We start from the raw sequence: 10,549 nt of genomic DNA, 5'->3' as shown, positions 1-10,549 counted from the left end.
GATGACTAAAAACGTGAATACTAAGGTTTCTGGCAGCCTTCGTGAGCCACTGAAAATGACAATGGCTACTGCAGTCAACTCATACATGTGATATAAGCATAGTAATTAATGACTGGGATTTCAGAAGGTACTCATTATGGAACAGTCTGACCACAAAGGGGCAAAGAAATAATAACGCCAGTTTCTTACTCAAAAGACAAAGAAGCCTGGGTATAGAAGTGTTGGGTTTTCTGCATCTGTTTACCTGCATGCTTCCAGGCTGAGAAGTAGTTGTTTTTCTGACCCTATGGTTAATAGCAGGCTCTTATTGGGAAGCAAGTAACTAGTAACTTCAGAGTACAGCTGCTGCAGGGGAACACTGCAGCAAGCTCCCACCAAACAAACGCACTCTTCATCAGTGGGAATGCTTCCATGGCTTCTGCCTGTGTCTGTATGTTAGTCACGCAGGTGGTGGTTGTGAGCATAAATTGCTGAAGCTGCACAGGTGGAATCTGTGAGGTGGATGTGAGAGGCAGCTGACCTTATGGTTTCCTAGTGCATGATTTGCACCTCTGTGTTTACACTGAAAATCGTATACAGCTGTGTGTTCCCCTTTGTTGCACATGGATGAAGTACAGCATGCAGAAAAACAGCTTTTGTATGATTACAGCTGAATGCAGTTAAGGCTATCGCCATTGGGGGTTTTCACATCGGCTTTTGTGGGTGTTAGATTTAGTGACTGTGTGGTCAGAGAGAATACAGGGATCTCTCAAATGCTGGGAGATGGAGAAGGAAGAGTGTGAACTGTTCATAAAGCAGAGACAACAGCTAATTAGGAGAGCTTTAAAGATGTTTTCACTTCTTCAGAGGATGCTTTGTTTCAAATTGGAAGGTTGCTGTTTGCCATCAGCTTATCCTGTGTTGCGTTCCACCCTTTTTGTGTTGTTTATGGGGATTAAAGATTTAATTCTGAGCATCTAGAGAAACCATGGTGAACTCAGTGAGATTTGACAGCACTTTCTTGAGGTATGCTGTTGGGAATCAAGAGTTAGTTGGATTTTCCTCTATTCATGGGGCTCTCAATGACTTGCCTATCGCCAGTGGACCTGTTGCTAAATAGTTTCACTCTCCTCGTGCAGTGAGATCTGGGAGATGTTCAGCTGGTTGGAGGGAAATCATCAAGCTTTGGTGACTTCTGTTTTCTCAGAATTTCACACTAGCTCTTCTTCACGTATATGTCAGCAGCTAGCCTTGCAGCTACTGCTATCTCCAGTGTGGTACCGCACTGTTCTTTCAGGTATGACTGTAGTGTATCACCATGTTCTGCAGGTGATTTGCAAGTGCTGAGTTAAAGACCACATGGGAGATGTGTTCCTGTATCTAAAAGACACTTTTCCATTCTCAGTCTGCTAACATACTTGGTTTCACCACCACCCTCCCAACTACTTAGGAGGCTTAGAGTCTGCTTGTGTTTTCTGTTTTTGTTTTTTCAAGACAGGACAACACTCCTCACTAATACTTTTCACCAACATGTTGGAAGAAGATAATGATGAGACATGTTGGAATAACCTGGAGAACTTCCGGGTGAAGCTGATCTCTGTGATAGATCCTTCCCGTATAACACCCTATCTTCGCCAGTGCAAAGTGATCAGCCATGATGATGAGGAACAAGTTCTTAATGACCCCAGCCTGGTCATGCGCAAACGGAAGGCAGGTGGGTGAAGTGCAGCCTTCGACTCTGTAGATGCTCCCGTGCTCTGTCGGCTCTTCGGAACAGATTGGAACAGAGTGCTAACGGACTGGGCCTGAAGGAATGCATCGCTTCTAGGTTACCATCTGCCTGTGTTTAGACACAAACGTTGTAGGCACTGCTGTGCAGCCCCTTTGCCCTCCCTTTCCCCATCACTGTGGGGAGAGGAGGAATGGAGGTGGCTCTATCGATGCATTCCTGAGCTGTGTGAGGGTAACGGGAGCACAGAGGGTGTGCGGCCTTTTGGTGGTTTGGATCTCTAGATCAGCATAAGGGATGGACTTCCTTTGGTTTGACCCACAAGGCTATTCTGTGTAACAATTTTGCAGGGGGAGATTTCCAAGATTAATGCATCATGTATTGTCCCTTGTTCCTACCTTCTGGTGTTTGAGGGAATGCTGGCAGCACATTAAGTAAATTCTTTGTGACTGTTCTATACAGTCCTGATCTTGTTCCAACCAGAGAGAATGACAGAATTCATTATATAATTTTGGATTGGATTAACTCTTATTGATAAATTACTGAGGATCATTGAAAAAAATTTATTTTCCCTGTTTTCCACATTGGAAAACTGCAAAACACAGAGAAGAAGCCCCCTGGGCTTGATTTGGTACAGAGTATTTCTAGACAAAGTAGGGAACTGAGCTCAAAGGCTCTCTTAGGCTTGTCCCTGCTACCTCTCTGGTTTCGCACAGTGTTCTTACACTAGTGGCCCTTTATTCCCGTATTTGCCTCTAGTATTTGGAAGTGGAGCCTCAAGCTACAGAAACTATCATGGTGCTTTGTTTTAGCTTACCTTTTCTGTAATTATCAGCAGGTGCTGATAAAGCACTCATAAAGTGCTCTTCTGAGATCTGTTTTTTGCACCCACTGTAGTAGGAGCTAGGTACAAGGTTAAGTTTTAACTGTTCCTTCACAGTTAAAATACTTTTGCATAGTTACTGGGCAATTGGCTTACGATTGGCTGGGGGATTTGATCCCAGGGACTTTAATCTCCATGTGGAGAAAGTGGAGCAATTTTTTGTTGTGTTAGAAATAGGTAAAGAGATAAATAAATGAATGGAATATCCTGTTGCTATTATTTCAGGTGTTCTTCTGGACATTCTTCAGCGAACGGGACACAAGGGCTTTGAGGCATTTCTGGAGAGTCTTGAGCTTTATTATCCACAACTGTATAAGAAAATAACTGGCAAGGAGCCCAGCAGGGTTTTCTCTATGATTATAGGTAATGTTTGTGTTCTGAAAAAACAGCTCTTCATTCGGTGTTGCTGTGCAAATTAAGGGGGGATTCACCTCCGCCTTTGCCTCTCCCCAGCTTTGGTGAGCAGAGTCGGGAGCGTTCCCTGGCTTGCTCCCTGTGTGCTTCGGAAGGGTTCTGGCAAGAATGGCCCTGCTGTCTGGCGTCACAGGCTGGACCTGGGAGGGTGGAGGAGGAAGCAGAAGGATCAGTTCTTCCTTCTGCCTGTTCTGTCAGTGACACTGTGGTGTAGAAAGGCACAGAGCAGGGGTGAAATGGGGGATAATCTGATCACACGTGTCTTCAGGGTTTGTATACTTGTGCATGGCATGTGATGATCCTGAGTGATAAGTGGGTGGGAACCTGTGCTGTATGTGTGTCCGGGGAGCACACAGGACAGCAGTGGCTGATGCCTGCCCACCAAACAGACACCGCTGGGGAATCAGGCCTGAGCCAGGTCTTGATGAATGAGATCATGAAGCTGCAGAGCACTGTGCAGGAGGAGCGGCAGAAGGCCCAGGAGCTTACTGTGTGGCTGCACACCAAAGAGGACACGATCAGAGAGATGTGGGTGAGGGACAGCCTGCTCCGCAAGCACCAAGAGCGGGCGCAGAAGATGAAGGAGGAGAGGGACAGCCTGAGCAAGGAGCTGCGGAAGTGCAAGGACGAGAACTACAACCTGGCAATGAGCTACGCCAAACAGAGCGAGGAGAAGAGCGCTGCCCTCATGAAGAACCGGGACCTGATCCTAGAGGTCAGTCACCCTTTTCTAAAGCTTTCCCCTTCTCACCTGGTCCCTGGAAGACTGTGCTGTACACCAGACTTGTCTTTGCCCGGGATGGTCTGGACCAGTCCAGAATGAGGTTCTGTGCATCTTCTCTAGCAGGTGGCATGTCTTGGTGGTCCCTAGCTCAGCCCAGTAGGCCCATGTATTACAAGTTATGCTGTGAAGAATTAATAGTCTTCCCCTCATTCAAGACTGGGCCCTCTCACAAGAGCAACATGTTGTATTCATTTAGCACACAGGCAGGACTCTGGTCCCCAGAGCACCAAGCATCTTGAGGAAAACAAAGCTGGGGAGAAACTTGCCCCATGTGCGTCTGGGGAACGGAGTGAGAACTGCTTTTGCAGGCCGGGGTTTTCTCTTTGTTACCAATGAGCTCTGAACCTTCTTGTAGATCGATCACTTGAAGCACAGCCTCATGAAGGCTGAGGATGACTGCAAACTGGAGCGTAAGCACACTATGAAACTGAAGCACGCCATAGAGCAGCGTCCAAGCCATGAGGTGATGTGGGAGATCCAGCAGGAGAAGGAGTTGCTCTTGGCCAAGAATCAGGAGCTGGAGAACACTCTCCAGGTTGGTGGGGTGGTTGGATATGGACTCCTGAGAAGTGATTATTTGTAGCAGTCAGGGCAGTGGTGGGGCTGCACTGAAGATTGTGTGGGTCAGCTGTGGCCTTGTTCTCCCAAGTCAAATAGAGCACATAGGACTGTGGGAAGAGAGTTAATATGGAGTTAGATGGTTGCTGTATCTCACTTCTTTTTGTCCAGCAGGTTGCCAGGGAACAGAACTCGGAGAAGAGCCTCTCCAGTGAGACTCTGGAGAATGACTGTAGCCAGATACTAGAAGAACGCCGGGAGCTGATGAACACCATTTACAGCCTTCGCAAGGAGCTGCGGCGAGCCGAGGTGCTCCAAGACAAAGTACGTGATGCATTGCAAATTCCCGCTGAGGGTCAGTGGGTAAGATAGGCAGATGAAGCACCTGCAATGTCTTGCCTATGGAGCAGAGGAGCTGCTCAGCAGCAATCCTTGCTGCTTCTACTCTAGTGTCTGTGTTATAGTTTGTTGAAAAAAGGCACGCTAATATTTTAGCATTCTGTGTCTGTGGCATTAACTGTTACCTGTTAATGTCTGTGTTAATTAACAGTCCCTCCCTCAGCCTGGAGGGTAATGGGAGCTTTTATCATGATTGACAGCTCAGGTACATGTAAATCCATCATGTTAGCAGTCCTCCTAGTCATGTTGACTAACCTTCTGGTTGGCCTTGCTCCAACTGGACAGTCTGGCTGAACTTTGACATTGCATGGAGGTTTGGCCATAGCAATCTGTGGCACAGAGCAGAAGTGGTGAGCGTCTAGCTCAGGCTCTGCCCACAAGCGGGGTGCGTTTGTCCTTGTCTCAGCAGTATGCAGAGGAAAAAGAGATGCTTGAACTACAGTGCACGTCTCTGAGGAAGGACTCCCAGATGTATAAAAAACGGATTGAAGCTGTCTTGCAGCAGATGGAGGAAGTGGCTTCAGAAAGAGACCAGGTGATAAAACATTCCTCTTGGAGCTGCTGCTAATCCCTGCTTTGCTGCTTGAAGTGGGCAGATAATGTAACCCTGAATGTACTGTTGTGTGACATGCCACGACATGTTGTCCCTTACGCCAGGCACTCCTGACCCGAGAACAGTTCTATATGCAGTACTCCAAGAACCTGGTTGAGAGGGACGCTTACCGCAAGCAGATTCGGGAACTGGGGGAGCGATGTGACGAAATGCAACTGCAGCTCTTCCAAAAGGAAAGTCAGTTACTGGCTACTGAAGCCAAGCTGAAAAGGTTGCAACTGGAGCTACCCACACCGGTATGTCTGCGGGGTTGTCATCTGTATGACGGGTGGGGAAGCTGAGTATAGGGCCAGAGTGGGGCTGTTCCGAGGCCTTTGCACCTAACCAGTTTGAATTCAGTGGGCAGTGGCCAGCTGCGTGGGTAACGATTTCTATGCAATGCTGAGTTTAGAAAAATGAAAGACATGATGGTTCCTATTACCTCACCCTGGTGCCAGGCATGGATAAGCTGGACTGATGCAAGCTGAGGCCATCTGTGTTTGTGTTTAGAGCGTGTCCAAAGATGATGCGGGGATCCTCAACCACCAAAGAGTAAACTCTGTTTAGACACTGTGTATGAGCCATTTGGATGAAATGGGAGCAGGGTGTAAGGGTGCTAAAGTTTCTGGAATGAAATTAGATATAATTTAGTTAATGTGGAATCTTATGTACTTTATCTAAGTGGTCAGACAGGAGTGTAGGAGGGAGGAAGTCCACACTTCTCTGTTTTCTGGAGTTTTCAGTCTCCTGTATATTCCCTTACTACCATGTCCTTGCTTATGAGGAATGATTACTTTATACTGGTTTTATTTCAGACCTCTGACCTGGATGATACCTCCTCCAGAGATTCCCAGGAAGTGAGTAGGGTGCCTTGTTTACCTTTTACTTTCTTCTGGGATGGTTTCAAATTCCTCACTTGTGCTCAGTTCCCTAAGTAATAGCAGTTTTCAATCCATGGCTCAGGCTCATTTCAGTGACATCAAAAAGTACAGAGGCAGCAAAACAGACCAGTGACAGAATCTCCCTGTGTCCTGAGATTTCTAAGTGTAGGACACAGTTACAGCATTAGTCAGCAAGATCTGTTGAGTCTACACAAATCAGGGGAATTGAATTATTTGGACTTGCTTCTAATTGTCTCTCCTGTGGGAGAACAGGCAAAAATAAGTCTTACCTTGGGGACATCTGTAGTAAAGAGTTTTCACTTAGTTCATAACTTCAGTGTAGAAGTGATTGTCACATTGTCTGGAGGCTGAAAGTATAAATGAGGCCGAAGGAACTGGATCTATTCATGGAGGATAAATCCATGACTAGATCTGTCACTTCTGGCTCAGTCTCCTGTTTTGCTGACAGCAAGATGCACTAAGGAAATGTCGGTTCTATGCATGTCCTGTTTCTTATATTCCTCCATCTGTTCCTAGCTACTGTGTGAGACGGAATAAGGGGCAGTTCTCATGTTCTTACTTTGTTTCTGTCCCATAGCTTACTCTTCACGGTCATCTAGATGAAGATACACAACCGACTAAAAGTAAGGCTTTTCTTGGGAAAATGCAGGGTAGAATTCTTGAGAGGATAGTCCAGTGTTCCAAGCGCACAGGAAAAGACATTCCTGGGTTTTATTTTTAGTGAAGAACAAGTAGTCTGACTGGTGACTCAGTTTGTAAGAGATACTTCTCAGTGGGGTGTGCTTGGCACTCTGAGTAAGACTTCCTTGAGATGACTCAGAATAGGTACCCATAAATCAAGGCATTCTGCCATACCACCATCTTTCTCACCTATAAAAAAGAGAACATGTCCCCACATGCTGGGAACAGTGAATGCTTCTAAAGCTTTTTTGAGAGAAAAGGCTCCACATGCTGTCTTTTTGCTACATGGTCTCTGAAAGGGTCTTTCATATAGCTGAATGACCTGGGAAAAATTAGACCATCCTAGGACCTCGAGGGTTGTTTTTTTTTTTTTGAGGTAATCTGTCTACTGAATTTGTCCAGGAAAAATCACCTGGTGCCTTTGAGAAATAGCTCCTGGGTGTCTTCCCACACACACACTCTTCTTGCATTTGTGGCAGAGCTGACAACAGAACAAACATCCTTCCACTTCAGCTGGACCGTGTGGCTTTCTCCAGAGATTTTTCCCTCCCCTCTTCCCTTTTATGTTGCAGGCTATTTTCACAAAAGCAGAACCATGTAGTTAACACTGTTACTGGTTCTGTTTCTGTGGCATCCCCAGTGGAAATGATTCAGCAGTGTGGAAAAGAATTAATAGGCTCCTCTAAGAACTTGAAATTCTCTTTCAAAACATGTTGAGAAAGGAAGAAAACTAGCACAGTAGAAGAAATTTTCTGTTTTGATCTCCTGGAAGATCTAAATAATCTTTTCAGTCATTGAGATGGGAAATTTTTCAACACTGATCCAAAAAGCCTTTTATTATTATACCTCGCTCAGTTCAAAAACATGTATCACAATACCTGGTCACTACATGAGGAGTTTCACTAAAATATGGTCTAATGTTAAGTGCCTTGATATGCACAACTTAGTTGTTGGGGAACAAGGACAAATTATGGCTTAAATAATTATTAACATGATTTCTCATGGTGACCTCTAACATGATTTTTTTTTTTTTAATGATGCTAAGCAGAGGTGCTGGTTTGCAAAGGTTCATTTTGCTCCTGCATAAGCAGAAACTAGAAAGCTGCTGTCTCTTTCTGAGCCTGATGGGGAACTCCATCATCCTAAGTAAGATTCAGGGTTCAAGTAAAATGAGAAGTGACTCGTGCATTGATCACAGGACTGAATCCTGAATGTTTTGGGGCTTGGTTTCAGTTCTGCTGTTGACTCTGTGTAGTGCTGGGCAGCTGTTACGTTACAACTATTGCTGCTTGACAAACTGGCAGAGGGAGAAGTTATTTTGCAATGGCAGCTATGACTAAAGCTGTGATTTTTCTTCTCTTAGAAGATTGCCCCGAAGGACAAAACCAGCAATTTAGCACTCGAGAGAGCAGTCTGCCTCCAAAGTCACCCAGTGTAAGAGAATCTTTGTGGGCTCTTCTTTACTATGACTGGGGTTTGTGATCTTTGATGTTCTTGTTAATGATGGATTTACCAGGTTTGAGAAGCATGTAAGCAGCTACTGCTTTTCCAAAATCTGAGCACTTTGTGCAAATTTCACCCTCCAAAAAGGCTGAGCTCTGAACAGCAGAACACTTATGGTGGTTATTTCTCCATCTGTGCCTAGAAGCCTCTTCTAATTACTTTCTGGCCTTCATCTCTGGGTATGGATGTTTTCCAGTTTAATTGTCTGCAGTATTACTGTTAGTACAGGAAACAGAATCCCAAATTTACAAATGGGAGAGAATAAAGATGGTAAAACTACGTGAAACAGATGTATTACCATCCTGCGCACACAATAGTGGACAGCCCAGAAATGAACATGCTGTACTTCATTCTGCAAGCCCAAGCAGGTGCAGGAAGCTAGCTGTACGCAGTGGACTGCTTTCCTGGATGAAGGTTTTGGTAGTGAACAGTTGTTCTTGGTCATCTGAAGGCATAGGTTCCCATTTTTTTCTCCTTTATTTAAATGTAAAATGATTCCTTGCATGAACAAGTCAGAGAGGACACATGACCAAGCTTATTTGGGTGGTCTGCAGCCTTCTACCCTGAAAGGCCAGATGCAGTACATCAGCCTCAGAACGGGCCACCTTTGCAGAGCAGGTTTGCACTACCTGGTGCTAACATCAATCTGATCTTCAGAGGAATCCAGTTCATACTTTTTCGAATTTTTTTTTCCAGTTCAAGGAGTGTGGCTTAGCCAATGAGGAACTGGCAGAAAAGGAGCGGAGGAGGATGAAGGACTGCTTTGAACGTTACCGAAGGTCTGGACTTTAGTAAGCAGGACTAATTTAGACATACCCATGTGACTTAACTGATTAGCTTGTTGTATGTATTTCCTCTTTTCTGTCCATCCCCTGTCCCCAAGCTTGATTCATGGAAGGCATAAATTCATTACAGATCTTATCTTCAGAGGCTCATGCTTCTAGCTGAACTGGTTGAGACTCCTGTTTTAGTACCAGAAGTAGCCAAGATAGCAATGATTGCCTTCACTCTGGACCATGCAGATAGTTCCACAGCAGGGTAGTGGGGGTGGCTCCAAAGAATTGCTGGTTTAATAAATTCGATAGATTTCTCCTATGCGAGTGAAATCTGTCTGATATTCACTGTCCATCTGACATACTGCTGACATTCAAGATCAAGCTCCCATGACTGTGAATGGGAGCAGATTTCCACCCTCTGTCCTCTTAAAACGCTCATTTGAAGGCCCGTTCTCCAAATGCCTCATGTCTTCACTGATCACTGCCTTTATGGAGCATGAGACCAATGAAAACCTTGTAAAAGAGGGACCTTAGTTCTAGCCTTAGATAGAAGTGCTCCCAATGGCACTGTAAACAACTCTTCTGAGCGTTGACAATACTGTTTTTATTAAAGAAAGAACTTTGGGTAGGATTTCTTGGCTTCTTCAACTAAACATCAGCAATACATCACACTTCAGGAAATGTAAGAATGTCTTCATCAATTTAGACTAATTCTCTTTACCCTATGCTTGCTACCACTCACAGCTTTATGTTGGGTGTGATTGATACATACTGAACCTCCCCAGTAAACTCCCCAAAGCACTCAAATGCCACCTGTTCGCAGAAAACATGTGAAAAAAAATGAAACGTCTAGTCTTGTTTTCAGAAAAAGAGCAATGCGAAGGGCACCGAAGGACCGACACCACGAGGCCGACTGGGAGAACACCACTGGCAGCGACAACACCGACACCGAAGGCTCCTGAGACCTGCGAGGGAAACACCAGCCTTGTCTGGGGGCTGCCATGCCCTCTGTATTTCTCTCAGTGGACTACTTAGATTTTAAAGCCATCTAAACAAACATTTATCAGAAGTTAATGTTTGTAATGGGACTGTATTTTTTAGCTCCGATGTCCTGTCATCAATCTCTCTCTTAGAAAAGCAGTGATGCGAGAGGTGTGCGGTGCACAAATAAAATAATCAGGATTAAATGGTCGAGGGCCCAAAGCCCCGAGGCCGTGTGTGGCGGCTCGCCCCGTGCCCGATCCGGTCTAGGCTGCTCTTTAATTAAAGGCGGGCCCCTGGTGCGACGCCCCTGCGGACCGGGGAGGCCCAGCTCCTGCAGGGAGCTGGCGGAGCTTCGGCCTGTGCAG

General features: G+C 45.5%; 1 protein-coding gene across 1 annotated transcript; it reads left to right on the top strand.

The window, feature by feature from the left end:
- The first annotated feature begins 1,508 nt into the window (after positions 1-1,508).
- On the top strand, positions 1,509-10,162 carry CARD9 (caspase recruitment domain family, member 9). The gene is made up of 12 exons (XM_009584445.1): positions 1,509-1,693; positions 2,817-2,954; positions 3,395-3,720; positions 4,145-4,324; positions 4,519-4,671; positions 5,156-5,281; positions 5,404-5,595; positions 6,154-6,195; positions 6,818-6,863; positions 8,285-8,355; positions 9,121-9,203; positions 10,066-10,162. Exons 1-12 carry the CDS (start codon positions 1,510-1,512, stop codon positions 10,160-10,162), a joined length of 1,638 nt encoding a protein of 545 aa, XP_009582740.1. The 5' UTR covers position 1,509.
- The last annotated feature ends 387 nt before the right edge of the window (positions 10,163-10,549 follow it).

The sequence above is a fragment of the Fulmarus glacialis genome, unplaced genomic scaffold, assembly GCF_000690835.1.
Source record: "Fulmarus glacialis isolate BGI_N327 unplaced genomic scaffold, ASM69083v1 scaffold49748, whole genome shotgun sequence".
Classification (NCBI taxonomy): domain Eukaryota; kingdom Metazoa; phylum Chordata; class Aves; order Procellariiformes; family Procellariidae; genus Fulmarus; species Fulmarus glacialis.
Note: the sequence above shows the minus strand (reverse complement) of the source record. Positions and strands in the feature narration are given on the sequence as shown.